This window comes from Eleutherodactylus coqui, chromosome 2, assembly GCF_035609145.1.
Source record: "Eleutherodactylus coqui strain aEleCoq1 chromosome 2, aEleCoq1.hap1, whole genome shotgun sequence".
Lineage (NCBI taxonomy): Eukaryota > Metazoa > Chordata > Amphibia > Anura > Eleutherodactylidae > Eleutherodactylus > Eleutherodactylus coqui.
Genome location: NC_089838.1, coordinates 238,018,280 through 238,039,287, shown reverse-complemented (window position 1 = coordinate 238,039,287; position 21,008 = coordinate 238,018,280). Strand labels below are relative to the sequence as shown.

Genomic DNA, 21,008 nt, shown 5'->3' with positions numbered 1-21,008 from the left:
TGAATGATAATCGTTCAGTGTAAAGGAAAAATTGAACAATGAAAGATACATTGTTTTTCTCTTCATTTTATGCTGGTATAAAAATCATCGTTGGCTCATTCACTAATCGTTCAGTTTAAATACCAATCATTCAGTCCCTCTCATTCACTTATACAGCGAATGTGAACAATTCTGAATGATTTCTCATTTGAATGAGCCAACGATGTATCTGTGTATTTAAACAGGCTGCCTGAGCGAACCAGTGAGCTCTGACACCATTTGCTTGTTCAAACGAAAGATCATTTGGTGTAAACGGACCCCAGTTCCGTGACTCCATTCAGAAATTGTACATGACTATGTCTTGGCACTCTTTACAGCAAATAATTAAGATCCTTGAATTCATTAGCTGACAGTGATAGATACAATGCAGGGGTGCAAACAGAGGCGTAACTTGAAGCTCCTGGGCCCCAATGCAAAATCTGTAACGGAACCCCCAACTTCAATGCTTTAGTCATAATACTGGGCTCTCTAACTGGAAAAAAGAAGCCTTATGCGCTCCCTAAGGCTCGTGGGCCTGGGTGCAACCGCATCCTCTGCATCCCCTATTGCTATGCCCCTGGGTGCAAATTATCCCCATGCTCCCTTCAGTAAAGACAATGGGCCTACAGTGACGTGAAAGCATGTTAGTTATTCGCATCTCATGTTCTATAGCAAAAGGGACGTGATGATCTCTTGCAGCCTGCAGTGAACAGGGGCCTGAAGACTCCTTGCACCCCATGGGCTGTAATGAAGGGGGAATGAGGATTCTTTGCACCCTATTTTCTTTCCAGCTTTTATTTTCCATCTATGGACTGCTTAGAACACTGTCCACTATGAACAGGAAACTTTCTGGCAGTGATTTCTATATTTCATAGGGTAGGTAGCTAAAAGAATTCATAGTCATGAGTAGTCTATGATAGATGCATTTCACATGTTGTAGCTTTTACTGTACCCCATTACAATATTAATGGACAAATGTGATGACAGACAACTCATTTATTTCAATGTCATCATATTCTAGCTGCACCAAAGCAATTTCCTACTAGCCGTTCAGTCCCCTATTATGATTAATCATGAATGTAGGAAATCATTGCATTTTATATCTATCCATTTTTCAGAATTCTAAAAAAACAATTGAGAAATAATACACAAAGTTGTTAAACGCATGTGTAACGTAGAAGGCCTGGGGGGGCAGCACTTAAAGTCATGATGGGTTTCAACTGTCATCACATTCCATAACTAAAACCAGAAAAAAGGTCAGGATCAGATTTTTCTTGGCTCCGCTCTTCCAGCAAGTCATATTATATTCTGCCAGTTGCAAAAAAAAGCTCTTTGAATGTTGTACAGTTATATAAATGTAGGACACTAGCCGTGGTAGACCGCAAAGGCCAAGGTATTTATCTAGCACGAGGCTGGTTTGGCAATCCTTATGTCTGTGCTCTGGAGTAGAGCCGTACTTCTTCCTATGCTGCTCATAGTCACACAACAAGACCGGCTTGAGACAGACGTAATGCACTGTATCCACGTTCTGAAATTACAGCAGATGCTTAGGCACGGCTGTAAAATTTCCTCCAAAGTCTGAGAGATATAGTTCTCCAAGACATAGTCATTGTTAGTCTAAGACTTAGGCTGACAAAAAGTGTGCACAGAAAGTTGAATAATGACAGAATATATTAAGTTGGAGGGATAATGAGTTCATTCATTAAGACGAGTAACTCGGAAATAGTTATGGAGCTATTCAACGTCCTGGCTGGTATGTTAACTTTAGAAACTATTATTACTTATTGCAATATGTTCTATACATACTGTATACCCAGATGGGCTCCCAATCTAGTTTCCCAATTTCATAACATTTTTTTTAACTTAGCTAGCATTGTATCCCAAATTATGCAGAGACAAAGAGTTCTTACAAAATCCATGTTGCTCAAAAGACTAAAGCAAAATAGAAAAACAGAATCCAGAACTTTTCAAAATAAAACTCCTCATCCTTAATTTCATTGACTGAAATCAAGAAAGCATCCGTTCTGTGGCCGAAATGGCACAAACAGAGGGCAGAAGAAGGAAAAAAGCACAGTTTAAGGCTGGGTTCACACAGGGCGGATTTGCCGAGGGAATTCCGTGCGGAGTTTTGCTGCGGCAAATCCGCCTGCGGCCGCTAATCATGAGTTTGGACAGCCATATGGATGAGATTTGTCAAAAATCTCCTCCACACAGGACAGCCAATCCGTCGCTGCGAAGCAGGCATTAGCCGATGCTGCACCACGGATTTCGCAGCCGCAGGATGCCTATTTTTTTTTCCGTTGTGGCCGCGTTCCTCTCTATGGGAGTGCTGGCCTCAATGGAACAGCATGCGGCCAAGCTGCTCCAAAGCCCGCAGCTAAGTGCCCTGGGTTTTGAAGCTAGGCTTTCAGGCGGAAATCTCACGATTTTTCGCTGCGGTAAAACCGCGAGATTTCTGGCGGGATTCCGCCCTGTGTGAACTCAGCCTAAGGATTTCAGGCTGTAAAGCCTTTATTCATAAATATTAGTGGCTGTTAATAAAAGCTTTACAGCTTGAAGAAGGGTTTAATAGTTGCAGCTGATTAGTCTATATTTATCTGATTTATTGCAGTAAAGTCTCCTAGCATCCATGGGTTTTAAAGCAGGAGTAGATGTGAGTCTTGATAAAGATGCATCACTATAGGAGTGTATGGTAAATGTTGTACGACACTTATGCAATAGTACAGATGGGTCCTCCAGAGAAAGATACTCTTGTGGCCAGTCTCTTTCTGACTGATAGACTGATAAATAACACAACTCTTCTAAAAGGGATGTTCCCAGACTTGACATCCCCCATCAATAGGATAGGCGATATAAATGTTTGATCAATGGGAGTCCCCCGATCCCCTACTAATCACAAGAATGCTGGTCATGGGGCCTCCTTTCCTCCCTACTGCACCCTCCGGAGTGAAGAGGAGCTTGGATGGAGTGGCAGCCAAGCATTTTGTATTTTTCAGTTGTACAAACCGTGTACTTTAGATCTTCTTCTGCAAAACTTTTCATAGCTTTCTCAAAACAGTCATAAAATGCATTTTTTCAGACATTCAGTTAAATTATATTTGCCTGTCCGGCTGATGACCTTCATTGTACACTATTTCTAAGTTTAACAGTTTCAGACAGAGAACCCTATTACAGACTTCCATTTAGGCATGGCGATCCATGAGTCAACACAGCTGTGTTGACTGGGAAGGAGGAAACAAGGGGGTGAAAACGGAGGTCAAAATAAGATCAGAGAAAATATGGCTGCCCCTTCAGAATAGACCACTAGGTATGTATGTATGTATCTTGATAAAAAACAATTATTTATACACATGACAAAAGTGAAAAAGGAGATAAGGTTTTTAGCAATGGTCGTAATAGTGACGGTGCTTGTATCGCTTAGTATGAGCATTCATCTCAGTGCCCTGCATCTCGCCCTCTAAGGAATTGGCCCAGATCCTCATCATTATTTCCTTTGTTTCACACCCCAGCTTAACTGATAAAACTTGCGTTTTACTACTGGCATTTTTCTATTACCAATAAAATTGTTATTTATACATTTGATCTTGTGCAATATAATCATATGGCAGATTATGCCATAGACCAGGGCTTTTTTCCAGCTACTTCTAGGCCCACCCATCATCGGCGCCAGGCATATAACCTGGTTGGCAGCACCGCGATTCCTGTTTCAATTCCTCTAAACTAGGGGCTGCATCTAGCTCCATGAAAAATACCATCTGACACCTTTTTGTGTTTGCTCCACCCATCCTTTTTTCTTCACTTGGATATTTATAGTAGGGGCTCTTCTGGGTACTACAGGCTTGGCTTCTCCCATTGAAGTGAATGGGACATGCCTGCTATAAAAAAAAATACGGCATTCTGAGCACTGACAAGATCGTGGTCAGAAGTAAACAGTGAACATGCCACAGTGTGCACATGAACATGGCGGCCCCTTTAATCAGCTGATTGGGGGGGGTGAATCCAAGTGGCGGACCCCTACAATCAGATATTGATGGCCTATGCTAAGGATAGGCAATCTATTTTTAAGGCTGAATAACTCTTTTAGGTTTAGGCTGATCAGTTACATTGTGTTCTGCTTTTGATCAGGTGGCTTCAATAGATCATAATGCGACTAAGCTTGCTTGTGCAGCAGCTCGGAAGGCAAAACCTCCAGCTGCTCTACCAGCCGTCTGCTTCCCTCTACATGTTGTAAACCAGAATAATGTAACTCTATATTATCAATAAGTATGTAGGTTTTCCTATGATTCCTATGTGTCACCTAATCAGCTGCAGTAAGGGACGCAGGATGTAGATTCCTTTTCGGTAAGGCATACAGAGAAGCTAACACATTGTACATTGTAATTTTCTGAAGAAAAGCAAAGTTTCTACAGAAAGTTCTAATCCTGCTGAGATTACTGGGATAAACAGAAATTCTACTTACGTTGGCTGATCTGATGCTGTTCTAGTCTCCTCTAGTTCCTGTGCTTGTTTTAGCCACGGATGTTTGGCTTCTACGGGGAACTTTTCTAGCAAGACAAATAGAGTGCAGCACTTCAATGCATAGCAGACACATCATATAGAAAGCGAATGGAGGAAGACTACCAGTGTGTTTATTGAAAGTGAAACTGTTGCATTACCTCTGGGTTTATAACATGGTACGGGTACAATGCATTCCTCCTTTATATGTGGCTTCAGCTGAGGGTTGCAACCTCCGGTGTGTTGTCCACGATGATCATTACATAATACCACCCTATAGCGCAAGCCTCTTCCACATGTCACAGTACACTGAAGAAATAGAATACAAGATATACCAAAGCAATTATCGTCTGCACACATCTTTCTACTATGGTTTTCTATGAATGATTATGATCAGAACAGTTTCTCTACATCAGCTATGGCCAGAGTTATGATGAAATAAAAATAGTGACCTTCTCAGATCCACATTGGATGAGTAGGATGAGTTGGTTTACCTTATTGCATTGGATTACGATGACATTTTCATTTTTACTTTCTCTGTCCATTTGTCTCTTGATCAATTTTGTTTCTAAGTCTAACTTAAATTTGTGAGTACATATTACCTGTGACCATTCCATAGCCATCCACTTAGGGCAGTCAAAAAGGTTGCAGGTCTGCATGATAGTTGGCTTGGGAGCGTACATGCACTTCCATTCCTCCACCTGAAGTATCTCCCCATGCATGGTTTCCTCTACACACACAATGCTACGTCTCTGAATGCCCCCGCCACAGGAAACTGAGCATGCAGTCCATGGATTATGTTCCCACCTGCAATACAGTTCATATAAAGAAATTTATATATATTTTTTACAGTTTTAGATAAGGGTGAATTTACACCTGCATTAGAGCTCCATTAGGGCTTTTCATTCCTCTTTGCAGCTTTTGGAGCAGAGAAACAGAGTTAAAATGGAATTAAATGTTTCCTTTTTTCCAAATGGTTTCAAGTTTTTACAAAAAAACTGAAAGCAAATAGAAAGGTTTCTGTTTGCATCTGTTCCTGATGGGCAGCAAAGTGCTTTAGCGAAGCTGCCGTGGACTGGGGGGGGGGGGGGGTGGGGGTGGAAGGGGTTAAGGTAGGAGGTCAGGGAAGAGACAGGAAGAGGAAGAAGAAAGAAGGATGTGAAAGGACCCATTAAAGAGGACAACCACCCGCCCAGGAGAGGGGCACAAAGGGGGAGGATTGTCCTTCCATTGGAAGTGATACAATACAGAGTCTTGGAAGTCGTCACAGCTGGTGTAGGTGTATGTTTGTTTCCCATGTCAGCATTTGGACTGGAGAATGTGGTTCACAAGCCCAAGTTTAGAGGAGCTTCATAGCACCTTCCGGGATCAGGAAAATTAAAGGTTTTAGTTGGTAAAACTTGGGAAGCGTTAAAGTTTTTTATATTTTTGATACATTTTTGTAAAGGTTAAATAAAAGCTGTGGCCTACCCCACATTAAAAAGCCAATGGTGGTTTTCAGTTTTTTCTGTTTTAGTGTAAAGAGGGAGCGGGTGGTAGATTAGGCGGATAGTCACCCCAGTCTTTCCGTTTTTTGAGATGAAAAAATAGTGCATTATCCATCCAAAAAAACAATGGGGAAAAAGCTTAAATGTTTAATTTTATTTTAATTCCATTTCTCTGCTCCAAGAACAGAAAGATAGAAAGTCCTAATGGAGCCCTATCACAGGCGTGAATTCACCCTTTAATGTGTATGTTTTACTGTGGAAAGTATTTTATTTCATATCTACTGTATGCCGAAGAAGCTAAGAGAAGTAATGAAAAGGGTCAGTAGCCACACAGAAGTCAAAGATAACAATCAGCTGGAGATTTTATGTTCACTTCAGCGCATATCCAGCTTTGAATACCGTTTTGTTGTTATTTTCTCCTAAAGAGGTCAAAAGTGTTTTGTAAACTTGCAACTCAAAGTCATCTGGCTTCATGTTTTTTTGTTTTTTTATTTAGCCCTATTTTTCATGAAGAATCAGGCAAATTTCCAATTACTTGTTAAAAAGTTACTTTCTCCTTCTCTATGGTGGCCACTGACCTGAGTGCTGCTGCCAGCAAACATTGTAGTGGGCTAACATCTGTAATGTTTCCCCATACTCTCTGTGCAATAAACAGGAGACCCATACATCACATAGAAAAGGTGCCCCTGCTAAGGTCACGTCACATATTAAGAGTTTGTAACAAGCCGCAGAGACTTCTTTGCTTGTCAGCGGGGTTCTGTAGTGAGGATGGAGTTCAGTGGCTATGAACAGCTTCACAGGGTTTTTTTTATACTAAATCCTTGTATTTTTACACAAAAATTATAAAGTACTGATAATCATCACTGCAGTGAGTAATTATAACTTAAGCCGGACAGCTCTCTGTTGTGAGGGAAGAGAGTGAAAAGGTGTGTTTTCAATAGGTGGCACTGCAGAGGTATTGTTCCATCTTGCTTATTTGCATATATTTCCCAGAGGAGCATGGATGACCTTAGAAGTCTCCTCACACACCTCCTACATGTCTCCATAAGGAGTGATGTTACCCCTCTTAACCCACGTCATAGGCGTCTCGCTAGCCAAGTCAGGATCCTACAGCACACCGATTAGGGGAAAAAACTCAGAAACAGCTGTCTGTGTATGGATTCTGATTGGTTTTCAATTCCCAATCATTTTTACTTAGTTTACAGTGATTATAGTTGATGACAGGTTCCTTTTAAGAAGATGTTTCTAGACCAGAGAACCAGTAACTATCCTATTGTTGCATACCTTGGCAGGGGCTGGAAATGGTCATATGGCATTATCTCCTTAAAGCCATCACTGTAAACATAAAAGAGAAGCATTTTTAAGTCATTTACCATATGCAAGACAAATAATCACTACTTGGAGAACCATAACAGTCTATATCATTATATTCATTGCTATTAATGTACGCACAAGTTGACTTCCCATAAAACACGTTTCATGACACTTATATCTAACTACATCCTTACAATGTGATAGATATGATACTGTATATAAAGGCAAAAGGATATCTTAGAGTATATGGAGAATTAGGGTACATGGCTGTAACAGTGTAAGTATAGTTGAAAAAAAAGAAATATTTTCATCAGTTCAACCAGGCAAGGGGTATGTCAGGTGAATAACCGACCAATAAGCTATTGCTTTATGAGATGACAAAACCCCTTTAATTTTCGGATGTAGGAATTGTTCTCATGACTGGCACAATGTGAAAACCCTCTTTACAGAATTGCAGTACATTGTAGATAAATTATCATGCATGACGTAATGTCAAGCTTATGTTTGCTACATTTCTACCACTGCTGATGCAGAGAAAGGCATAATAAATCCTATATGGCATGAGCCAATTGGCGCAAAAGGATAAGGAGAATTTCTTCTTAAAGGGGTTGTACTAGAACTTAAAGTTATTCCCTATCCATAGTATAGGGAATAACTCGCTGATCAGTGGGAGTCGACCCCTACCAATCTCAAGAATGGGACTTCCGTCTGCCGTTCTCCTATCACTGTGGGAGTTGCCAGGCCCTCATTCTTGAAATCAACATTGGTTTCAACGGTGAGACACCCACCGATCAGAAAGCTATCCCTATCCTGCAGATTAGGGATAACTTGAAATTTTGGTACAACCCCTTTTATGGCAATCGGACTACATTAAAATTCAAACAACTATTTTATACATTTATGTTATTTTGCTACAACCACTTTTAATTACCGCTGTGTAATGATTGATTTCTACACTGCAGGGAAAATAAGACTTCCGTCAGCTGGACCCCATGTAATAAATGCATTGTCAAGGCTACTCCTTTATTATACTTTAAGATATACTTTCTCCAAAGGGAATCCTCACTAACAAAGCATGGCTACATTATTAATATTCACCCTATATTCGTAAAGCACCAATATGTAACACAATGGCAGCACTGTACATTGCAAGGTGCAAATATATAGCTACACAAGTCAAAAGAGACACATATCCACCAAGTTCGACCTTTCATACCTAGCTGTTTGACTCCGAGGAAGGGAAACACAAAACCCTTCACCAACTGTTTCCTAATTATTCCCTTGGCTGTTAGTTTACCAAAGATCAATTCTATATTATGAATTGCTAAATTACAACCATCAATGGCTGGCCCTATTCTGAATACTGTCATTGTACAGCATCTACCATTCCAACCCTTGGGGTAAGGTAGTCCATAGTTTTACTACTCCAACTTTAATAAAGATTTTAACAAAATCCGTACAGAAACACAATACATGAGGAGAAGAGAGCCTTGTCCAAATATGCTTAGAGTTTAAGCCAAAATACTGTATTACCCACAACATGTTATCGTATAAGCCCTATGTGGGAGACATTTTTCTTTGATCGTATCACGTCCTGTGACGATGTTGCTTTTGATGTCTACAAAGAAAAAAATAGAGTTTTTGTTTCTTATGAACATGATTTTTGCCCAAATTCGAACACGGAGTCAAACTTTTGGAGCTGTCAGCATTTTCAAGTTTCTGCTGAAATCAGAGCTGGCGCCACAAAATTAAATTGCTGCCAATATGATCACTACATTTATCGACTTGCTCCTGGCAGTGCTCTATTTTTTTTTTTTTTTGGGTACAACAACTGCAAATTTTCATATATTGGAACAATTCTCATTAATTTAATGGTAAATTTTGCTTGTCAGGAGAATATATAAAATCTCAGCAGTGCCAGAATCAGCAGTGTTTGGTATAATCCTTTTTACTTGACTTTGTTATTTATTATATATCCCTTTTCTGCTGCCGAGAAATATCCCACACTCCCACACACCCAATATTTGGTTATAGACTGCTTCACAATGGCTACAAAATCGATTTTTTTAGCGACGCAACATCGCTACAAAAGGAATGTATGTGAAGCCCATGCTTTCCAATGAATTCTTTCAGCTTACAAACCCATTGGAAAGCATGGGCTTCACATACATGTGTTTTGTAGCAATGTTGCATCGCTACAAGATCATGCGATTTTGTAGCCCGTGTTCCTAGAGGGGCTCACAATCAAATACATGCAAAGAAAATGCATTGGTTTGTGCCACAATACTAAACGGGAATTTCCCATTGTTGATGAGAAGATGTATTCTCAAAATCCTGTGCTCAGAATAGTTGTCCTAAAAACACGGATTTACACACAATTTGTAAATGTAGTGAAAGGGAAATCTCTCTATTATACTAATACAAGGGAAACCCTACCTAAAAGCTGTTTGCTCGCCCTGATGAGAGTGGTTCCATGTCTGGATATTTACAACACTAACGGTTGATTGGCTAGCTAGTGGGATGATTACCTCCCTGCCGACCAATCATGCGCTACATCAGCTGATGATACGCACAAGTCAGTATCCAGCGCCGAATGACAGGATACATGCACCAATGCTATGGTTACATGGGCAGGGCTGACACCATGACACATTTCCTCATTGCGGCTGATACCCTGAAATAGGTTGAAAGTACCACATCCTCATCACTGTTAAGGGCTAGTTCATGTTCATCCCAATCACATGTTTGCTAAAAACAATTAACAGCCCTAATGCTTCCATAGGCAGGTAATGGGTATTACCCTTTATAGAAATTAGAAAGATGACCAAGTACCAGACACCATCAATGAAGGCAGGAATTAGCTAGAACAATCTGCAACCTCTTTTTAAGTTGGTCAGCTGAATGTTTGGAAGCTACTTCTGACTCACAAGAACAAACAAATTCAATATGCCTGATCCATCTTTTCCTGAACATTTGCCATCAAGGAACAATTGGGAGTCATCATGGAAATCTGTCATTATGGATGTCAAAAAATTACTGGGTCAGAATTAGCAAGCACTGGAGAGGAGGCAATAAACATCAAGCTAGGTGGACATATAGCCAAGATGTCCTTCTAGGCATGAATAAACAGAATTCAGTAATAGCAGTGGAGTATATTTATTGAGGTCATCTCCTCAATCAAGGTCTAGGAAATCTAAATGTGTATAAAAAGTTAATTGACATCTACTTCCATATTACTTTTCTGTTCCTGTGCTATGTAATTTATCATGAGGTTCAGAGCTGAAATGACTTCTAAGGTTCAGCAAATTGTGTGGAAGCTTAAAATATGATTAAAAGTCATGGAAATATACGCAGACACTCGTGACTTTTGTTCATCTACAGTTCCTCTGTTTTCTCTGCCTCTCCCATCGGATGCACACTTCCTTCTGTGAACTGACAGGAAATGATGGATTCAGTAAAGTCCCAGAATGGGTGGAGGATCCGACACACAAAAGAGAGGGAACCATAAGCAACTGTGGCAAAAGATTGATGGGACCTGAAGCTCTGTTCTGTTAGAGCTGCATTGACAAGGGATTTAATGTTCTCCTTGAGAGGAAACAGCGGTCAGTTTGGACATCTGATTACCCAAAATAAAGCTAAATTCAGCTAACAGTCTAGTGAATGGGATTATATTTTGGTTTGACTAAGCAGCCATGTGTATTTATCTGCAGACGATGTTCAGACAAGGGTGGTCTTACTTCAGAATTTTATGTTAGAACTATTTATGCCTCAGGCTAACCATGCAAGTGTCACCTGTAAAGTCAGAGACGCGTTTTTCATGGAATTAAAGAAATGGAACAGGAAGTAAAAATATTCTGGAGTGTTTCCTCCACTATTTTCGTGTCAAGCTCTACTTCCTCTCCATGCTCTGGAATTAGTGCGTAGTGACAGTCAGCATACCACCAGATAGTACAGATTACTTCTACTCAACCATATCGCAGACCTGATTTTTTACCCAGTTTTTTCCAGACAATCCAGCACCCTACACATTTTTTTCCTTCATGTATTTTTTATTAGAAGATTTTCCTTTTTTCAAAAAAAACAAACAAAAAAACACTCACCCAACCTCTGAACTCAAGGTACACCACCGCAAGTTAATAATGTATACATGTTCTTTTGAAACCAGTTTTTGTATATCAATTAGTCTTTAAAGTCTCCCATCTCCAAAAAGACCATTCAGGTCATCAATGCTGAGGTTTTTAAAAGATTAGTGAAGGAATGATTCTGTCTCTAGTCAAGGTGGCTGTAGCCAATCCTGATTCATCTCACCACATTGACCACGCATGCTCATATTTCTGTGGTATTCCTCTCTTGAGATACGTAGGTTTCTCCATCTATATAAACCAATTAATTTTTTTCAATAAACTCCCTTTCACACGCAAAGATAATCTTTCACATGGCCGAAAGATTTAGCGATGTAGTTGCATAAAGTGTTAATGGCTTTAGTGGCCATTAACACTTTATCATCTTCATTTGCATGTAATAGGACCTCCAAGAGTTGTTTGCAGAGCCTAGCATGTGTTTAAACACATAGCCAACTGTGCAAAAAGCTGCTGTCACACTCCATTGTTCTCTTTGTGGCTAGTGTAACCATGCCACGGGGAGAACATCCTGCAGTCTTTTGAAAGATAAGCGAAATGCATTCAAATGGAATATACTTGCTCAGTCTTTCAGTGGCTGAACGATGGATTTTATGTGAAGTAAAATCCATTGTTCTAATGAAAAGCACACGATGCCTGTGTTTACATGTAACGATTATTGCTCATTTTCGGCCGTTTAGAAACATTTTGAGTGATAATCATTGCGTGTAAAAGGGCCTTAAGAGTAGAAGATTGTTCCTGCAATCACTTCTGAGTAACAAATTTTCTGGCCACATACAGAGATTTAGCCACAGCCACCTTCACCGGATCAGAGACAAATCATCCACATATCCAAACATGCACCGTTGGTACAATATTAAGATGGTAGATTGGATTAATTATTTATTTTGCAGCAATTACATATGGGAGAATCACAGAGCCCGATGTCATAAAGAAACTGTGGTGTTCTATAATCCCTATGTATTAAATAAAGTTGTAACAACCTGCGAACTTCGCTGAGCGACAATTTAAGAGTATTTCCTATAATATCCTTTAATATCTCTTTCCCATTTTTGTTATATTGTCAGAGGGAATTTTTTCTTGCACTCGGGCTAATAAGCAACTATACAATTTCGAAATAAGGCCTTTCAAACTTTCAACGGTCTCTAGCATATGTATGATTGGGCTATTAAGTACTCCTAAAATGCCTTCTCCTCTCTCCGACATCTCCATATTCAGTGCATGTCATAGCTGGAGATTTTTATAAAGCTGACTGTTTGGCAAGTCATACCCCAAACTCAAGGTCAAAAATTGCTTGGAGTTCTCCATGAATAAAAATCGGCAAAAGCACCTAATATACCTTTAAATTTCCATCTGCCGAATCCCTCCAGGATGGCTATCGCAGGCAGACAAATACTATCCCTGATTAGACTGTGTACAGCCTACAGTACCCTGAATCTCTCTCACTTCCCATTACACCTTATGTATCATATACAATGGTGGTGTTTGTATGGAAGACTAATTATATTTGTGCGCCTCCAAAGCTTACTCTACACATCAATATATACGGTAAATCATTTTACCAACCTGGATGGACAGGGATCCATGTTACATTCCTTTAGTTTGGGTTTAGGCTTCTTGTTTTCTGGATAGTAATGACAATAATGATCAGGGACCGTCCGATTATATCGGATATCAATACATTCTGCAGAGTTCAGCTGATAACCTGAAAGCACAGAGGATGAGTTTATTTTAACTTACTTGTTAAGTCAAACTTTGTAATAAGATTTACTGGCTGGATTTTAGGAGAACACAGAATTATTTATACATGGATACACATTGCAAATTACATTACCCATCCTCCAGCATTAGAGAAATTGTCTGCTGGTGTATACAGGCTCTTAGGTGGTCAGACTGAGTCCCCTGTCTACTCCATAAGCATTTTGACAAGCATAGAGCTTGCGTATCCAGCAAGCTATGGACCCACTTGTCCCAGTAGGGCCTGGCGTATGTCTAGGGTTGCCTGCTGCTAACAACCACCCTGCTAGTAGCTTCCAGGATTTGGGGGGGGCAGGGAGGGGGCTAAAAAAATAAAGCCCTACCCTGAAAATAAGCCCTAACAGGTGCTGGCCGCTGTGATGCGATTCTCCTTCGGCAGTTCTGCGGCACTTGTCTATAGTCTTCAGCCAATGCTTCCTGGTGAGGTGGTTCAAAAATCCCGCCTCCAAGAATCGCTGGCTCTGATTGGTTCTCAAGTGCTGCCTGTTAGGTAATGTATTGTTGTTTTTTTTAATGCAGCTGATAATAAGCCCTAACAGGCGCTGGCCGCTCCACCGCTTTTCTCTTCTGGCATTTCTGTGGCACCTGTCTGTAGTCTTTAGCCAGCACTTCCTGGTGAGGGGGTTCAAAAATTCCTCCTCCAGGAAGCGCTGGCTCTAAATGGTTCTCGAGCGCTGCTTGTTGGGTAATGTATTGGTGTTTTTTTAATGCACATAGGGCTTATTTTAGGGACAAACAGTAGGACTTCCTACTGTAAAAGTTGCATCGCACTGCATGAAAAACACATTTTTGTACGACGTGATGCAACAGAAAGAAAGGCTCCATAAGGAAACATGGGCTACAAAACATTACAAATCGCACCTGTATAGAGCATGCCACGTTTTTTTTTCTCACAATGTATCAAGCTACAAAACATGGCTAATGTGAAGGAACCCATTGGAAAGCATGGGCTTCACATACATGCAATTTATAGCATTGTCGCATTGCAAGAAAATCACACAATTTTGTTGCCCGTGTGAAAGTAGCCTAAGTCTTATATGTTTTTTTTTTTTTTAATGACTGCTTTAGGAAATGGAAATTGTAAAACGAGAGCAAAACAGAATATTTATACTGAATTGTAGTATCCCAAACTAAGCTTAATCAAAAGTATGCAATTGTGTAGTAAATGTCCTTTGTGCCAAGTTTGACGGCATAAAGGCATTTCCAAATAGAGTATATTTAAACTCATTCACCAGTTTCTGGAGCACGACTAAAACTACCAATCCCATGGTGCACTGGAATGGCAGCTGATCACAGCAGAGCGAGTGCAGTCTGCTCCGGCTGTCATGCACAGGCCGTTATAATGACATGACCATGTGTTTCCTGTATTCAGCAGACAGAATTTCTGTAGAGAGAAATTCAATCTCAGACTAGTGAAAAGAGAGGCCCATAATGTATAAATGGATTATTTCACTATTAGCCACAAGGGTTCCACTTTAATATCTTTAATAGAAGTTTTGCTTGGAATACTCATGTAAATGAGTCCCCCTCCGTGTTCATGTAAATATATTTTCATATAAAGGAAAAAGTTACCATACGTGTGTGAGCTTAAAGGGTATTTCTATCTCAGACTTTCATAGCATAGCCAAAGGGTATGCCATTAAATGGGTGGTACCAGAATTTCAAGTTATTCCCTGTCTGTCCCTCACTGCCCTTGGCCCGGTTGTTTGCGGTGGCTGGTGGTGGTCAGAAGGACAGAAACAGTTGAACTCTCTGCTACACTTTTTCTGTATCTTCCATAGAACTCAATGGGAATTAGTCGAACTGTATAGCACAGCGAGCTACCCTATTACCGCAACTCTTGACTTACAGAAACCGTGTTGCTTGCTGTGCTACTCTGTTTCCATAACTCTCAACGACTTCTTTGGGAGTAATAGAAACAGCATAGCCTAGCAACACACAGCTGTTTCCGTCCTCCTGGCTACCTCGTAGAGTCTGGTGTTCTCATGACAGCCATGTTTGGCATGTTTTATGCAGCCTGCACATGGAGCTTCCATATTTTTTTACATCCTCACAATGTCGAAATGTAGAATATCGCAACCTTACATGCTTACTAGAGATGAGCGAGCATACTCGTCCGAGCTTGATGCTCGTTCGAGCATTAGGGTGCTCGAGATGCTCGTTACTCGAGACGAGCACCACGCGGTACTCGTCTCGATTAAACGAGCACTGACCATTGAAAGCAATGGGCTGCCGGCGATCTCAGGATGAATTTTCTGGAAGGGCTTAAAAATATAAGCCCTTACCTGAAAATCATCCTAAAATGTGTAAAAAAAAAAATATGTCAGCATAAAGATCGTTCTCCTCTGCCATAGCTGTAACAGCTGTGGCAGAGAAGAACGATGCTAGCCCATTGAATTCAATGGAGCCGGCAATACAGCCGGCTCCATTGAAAGCAATGGGCTGCCGGCGAGCGCGGGATGAATTTTCGGGAAGGGCTTAAAAATATAAGCCCTTACCTGAAAATCATCCTAAAATGTGTAAAAAAAAAAAAAATGTATACTCACCTTTCCCCTGCAGCCGGAGTTCAGCCGCGCCTGGCCGGCAGTTCTCCTGAACTGCTCTGAGTAGTATTCAGCAGCCGGGGATTTAAAATCCCCGCCTGCTGAATGAGCTGCCTCTGATTGGTCACAGCCTCACCAATCAGAGGCAGCTCTCACTCACACCCATTCATGAATTCATGAATGGGTGAGTGCTGCCTCTGATTGGCTCAGCGCAGGGACCAATCAGGGGCAGCTCTCAGCTGTCAATCAGAGGCAGCACTCACTCACCCATTCATGAATTCTGTATTGCCGGCTCCATTGAATTCAATGGGCTAACATCATTCTTCTCTGCCACAGCTCTTACAGCTGTGGCAGAGGAGAACGATCTTTATGCTGACAGTGCGGGGGGGGGGGGGCACTCTTGCCGCTATTGTGGCTTAATAGTGGGACCTGGGAACTTGAGATGCAGCCCCACATGTAGCCCCTCGCCTGCCCTATCCGTTTCTGTGTCGTTCCCATCACTTTCATGAATTTCCCAGATTTTCACAAATGAAAACCTTAGCGAGCATCAGAGATATACAAAAATGCTCGAGTCGCCCATTGACTTTAATGGGGTTCGTTACTCGAAACGAACCCTCGAGCATCGCGGGAAGTTCGACTCGAGTAACGAGCACTCGAGCATTTTGGTGCTCGCTCATCTCTAAAGCTTACGTAAGTATTAGCATATACTTTGTCCGTGTCGTCCCAAATAAGTTGTTATGGCCAGCTGCCTTATGGACTACTTAGATTAGAATGGTGGAAGTAAATTCATGTGGTTCCTAATGGAGGAGCACCTGAGGATGTCGAAAAGAAAGCAACAGTCTGCAAATTACAAGATTGTCTTTTACTTGTCAACAGTTAACCAAGTAGGTGACGTCTTTAAGGCAGGGTTCACACAGGGCGGATTCCTGTCGGAAATCTCGCGGTTTGGCCGAAGCACTCGAGCATTTTGGTGCTCGCTCATCTCTAATGCTTACCATAACAACTGCTTAAAGCCAAACTCTCCCCAAATGCTTTACATTTAAGTTTGACTGCAGCTAATGCAAGTCACCTATATTTATACGATTTGGGAAGCAAAAGTCTATGGTTCTTTTTTAAGGGATCCTCATAGTGTATGACTGTTGAAACCAGGTGGGCTGTGTGAAATTATATGCTGAAAATCAAACAAAACTTCACATCAAACATTGTTGCGGATTTGGTGTGGAAATAGCTGTGGATTTAACTCATTGCATTAAAAAGAATGACATCTATGGTGAAAGTCCACAGCATGTCCACAAACCTACTGAAGGGCATGCTGGGGATCGGAAAATCGGTGCATGCCAAAAATTTATTGAAGATTTTTTCTACTGTGAATGAATGGGGATTGTTTAAACCTCAATAATTTTATTGTATTGATTGGGAGACGTTTTGTGCGGATTTTAGTACACAATGTCTGAAACTAGCCGTACAAGTCAGATACAGGAACAGTTAAAACAATATACAGGGTTACTCAAAAATCAGGGCCACCCGGAATATATTCTGAATGAAAAGAGATACAAGTAGGAAACTTTGTAGAACACCGAGATGGGTATGGGAAAATGTTTTGGCACTATTGTGGTGTCTGCTGGCCATCTTGGTGGCAGACATCTTGGATTCAGCCCAAGAAACTTCAAAGGAAAGAGGTCATGGGATACATTATTTAGGGTAGAAATCAGGAAACTCTCTCAGAGATTCAGGGAAACTGGTGGTGTCCGGGACAGACAGAGAACTAATCTCCCAGGTGTTGACGGCCATGCCAGCTGTTTTCACGAAGAGTCCACATAAAAGCACCAAGAGACTGGTGTGAGTCAACCAACTGCTGGAAGGATCCTCAAGACTCCGGCACTTCAAGTTAGAATTAAAAGCAAGAAAAAAACTTTAATTCAACATTTTAAAAATGCTTGTGCACTTGTTGGATGCTTCTTATGCATTTTTAAACTCAAACCGGTGAGTCTAAGGCCGAATTCACACTCGTGTGCTTACACATGAAATTGTTTCACGCATAATACCAAGAAAATAGAGGCCTATTAATTTCAATGGGTTTGTTCACAAGTGCGGACTTTGCGTGTGCAATTGTGTCGCGCAAAAAAACCCCACACAGCATGCTCTTCTTTCCGTGCATTTGTGCGTGAAAAAATACATCTGGCACTCATGAAAGAATTTGGCCATTTCAATGGTTGGAAGCATCGCTGCAACTTTTTGTGCTCACAACCTGCGCACAAAAAGTATAGTAAAAAACATGGTTGCGCCTGCAAATACACAACTTTCATTCTGCAAAATTATGCACAAATACGCTTACACTCGTGCGAAGCTGGCCTTAGTAAAGTTTTAGTTTTTAATTTAGGCTTGGAGCGCTGCATTTGCCCTCTTCATATGTCTGCTTTACCTATGCCCATGGCCAATGTGGTGATTCACCCCCTGCACTTGCAAATGTAATGAAGACATTTGAACAATGGCGAGCTGTCTTACAGGCATTTTTTTTTTGTGGTTTGTGGATTACAAAGCTTCGTATCTCTTTTCTTTCAGAAGATATTCTCGGTGGCCCTGACTTTTGAATCACCCTGTATTACATACGGCAGAGAGCCCACCCTATTCTCATTACAGTGAAGTGATGAGTCTCCTCCCCGCCTCATACCACCAAGTAATCTACCAGGGCCCTAGACTCCTTGGCTGTATGGGGCCCAGAAAGTCTTGACAATTAAATAAGAGAACCAGCGGCTATAATAGAATGCATATCTGAGTAAGTAAAAGACTGGAATGACCGAGGCAAACATTCCGAAGACATTTATGGGTATATCATTAGGTCGCCTATTACTTTGTCACATCTAAAACACAGCACCTAATTACTACAATCGGCTTCTGTGCTTTATACTAAGCTGGCTTTGTAAATCCTATTGACGTCAACAGGAGTTCCGACACAATCTTCACTCATGAATCATTCCTGATGAACTTACCCCCCCCCCCCCTCCCGAATGATACATGGTAAAATTAGGATCTGAAAAAAAATCACTGCACACTAACTCAATTAAATTATACTTCACACCATTCTTGGATCATTAGAAATTTCCATAATTTTAGAATCTTTTTTTGGGTGGAGATGGAAATTATTTAAATGGAAACATATATTCTTAAAATATTGCATCATTTCTGAGCAGCAAATGTTCTGAGTTACTCACCTCCTCCACAGGTCACGGTGCACGGAAAGAAGTCTGTCTGTCTCCACTGGTGACTAATGGGCTGGTAGAAGAAAAACTGCACCACGCTGTCTTTAGGTGAAACATACCTGGTCTGGAAAAAGTTAGATGTAAAAGTGTTAATGTCCATATTATTGTATTTAGCCATTTACAAACACTGATATGTCAACCGTTGCATTTCTGTCAGGACTGAGAAGCCTCGCTCAAGTCACAAACAGTCATGCAATATTTAAAAACTAAACTCATCTTCTTTCCACTATCATATTCAACTTCCCTACCAACTATAAATCCTAGTTAATGGCTCTGAACTTTCCCCAAGACCACTGCCTGGAGATCCTTAAATTCTGTCCTGTTCACACATCCAAACTTCTTACCATCTTCTACTGAAAAACCTTTCTCAAATTTACTACTTTATTGCCCTGGATTCAACCAAATTAATGGTTCTTTCCCTCATCATACCCAAGCCTGGCTACTGCAATATTTTCCTCCGTAGCCTCCCTTCTAGCGCTTTTGCACCACATGCAATCCATTCTCTACATGCATGGTTAATCCAGCTCATTCTTTGTTTCTCCATCGCCTCCCTGCTAGTACCTTCACTACCTACCCTTGGCTCAGATGGCTGAATTTCAAAATACTGATACATACTGAGCAGTCTCCAACCTGTCCTCTTCATAGACTTGTCCTGATACTACCCCACAAGTAAACTCTGGTCTTCACAAGACCTCTTTCTCTTGTCTTGTTGTAGCATTACTGTCTCCAAGATACATCCTATGCTTAACTCATAATCTGGATCAGGAAAAGTGCTGTGTCTCCTTGGGAAGAGCACCCAAAAAGTGTGTGGAGACACCTAGGGGGTGAGTGGGTCGGGGGATAGTATAGTCTCTCCCCAAGGAGAGCACCCAAAAGGGGTGTGTGGACACCTAAAAGGTGAGTAAGGAGACTTATAAGGGCATGCTAGCCCCTCTGGGGAATTTATGCAAATAAGGAGGATGGAAAAATACATCTGCAGTGCCACTTATTGGATGGCACCATTCCTTCATAATCTGGAACTCCTATGTAAACTCATCAGACTCTCTCCCACTATCCAAACTTTCAGTAGCAACCTGAAAACCCACCAAAGCTTATAACATGCAATAACTCAGTCTTAACTACACAACAGCTTCTAACCCTCCAGTCTTTTCAGTTTCCCTAGATTATAAGCTTTTTCAGACAGGACTCTTCTCTCCTTCAGTTTAGTGTACAACTTTATAAGGTCATGTAATCTACTGCATTATGAGTTTTATTTTGCGTTCGTAGATTATGTATTTAAGTTCTGCATTTCAGATGCATCAGGACCTGGAGATTAATGGTACTAGAAAATAGAAAACAATGCAAAAATTTCAGTTTTAGATGGTGGATCAAAACTTCCCAATTACATTTTTTCCTTCTAAGTAGGTTTCTGTTTTCTGTAGGATTTCTTTTCATCTTTGTTGTGTGGACTGGGATAGGATGAACTGCGGTATCTCATAAATAACGTGTGGAGTATTTAACATGAGCTCTATTGTACTGCTGGCCTAGATAAGGTAGGACAGTAAAGGAGCATTCATACAAGCAGAAGATCTGTCAGATTTGAATGCTACCAATTAAGTGTGCATGATAATTGCTTAATGCAAATAGGTGAAGCGACTGAACATTTAGCAATAAAAGACTTGCTGATCATGTAAATACTAGTATATGCAAACAAAAATAATTGATTATTATAGGAGATTGTGCTATGTAAACATGAATTATTGGCTCAATAGCTAACATGCCCATGAGCATCGCGGGATATGCCCGTGGATTAACACTGCTGGAGTACCGCGATTAAAAACAAAACATTCCTGCTGGTGATCACGGAATTCTGCGATCTCCATTAATGCTATATTATTAATAGAAACCTCCCACGGCATAAATTCGCGGCAAATAGAACATGCCACGATTTATTTCCCGCTGCGGAATCTGCGGTAGAATTCCGCATGTGAGCATTGGCAGGCAGAAAGCTATTAG

The 21,008-nt window shown here is 40.9% G+C and overlaps 1 protein-coding gene across 1 annotated transcript in view; it reads right to left on the bottom strand.

Moving 5' to 3' along the window:
• Positions 1-21,008, bottom strand: part of ADAMTSL3 (ADAMTS like 3) — a 398,680-nt gene that overhangs the window by 86,871 nt on the left and 290,801 nt on the right. The window contains exons 10-15 of the mRNA XM_066592680.1: positions 18,966-19,077; positions 13,019-13,157; positions 7,284-7,334; positions 5,115-5,319; positions 4,674-4,821; positions 4,478-4,562 (exon numbers count right to left, since the gene is read on the bottom strand). Of these exons, the coding sequence (XP_066448777.1) occupies positions 4,478-4,562; positions 4,674-4,821; positions 5,115-5,319; positions 7,284-7,334; positions 13,019-13,157; positions 18,966-19,077 (740 nt within the window). The remainder of the gene's footprint in view (positions 1-4,477; positions 4,563-4,673; positions 4,822-5,114; positions 5,320-7,283; positions 7,335-13,018; positions 13,158-18,965; positions 19,078-21,008) is intronic.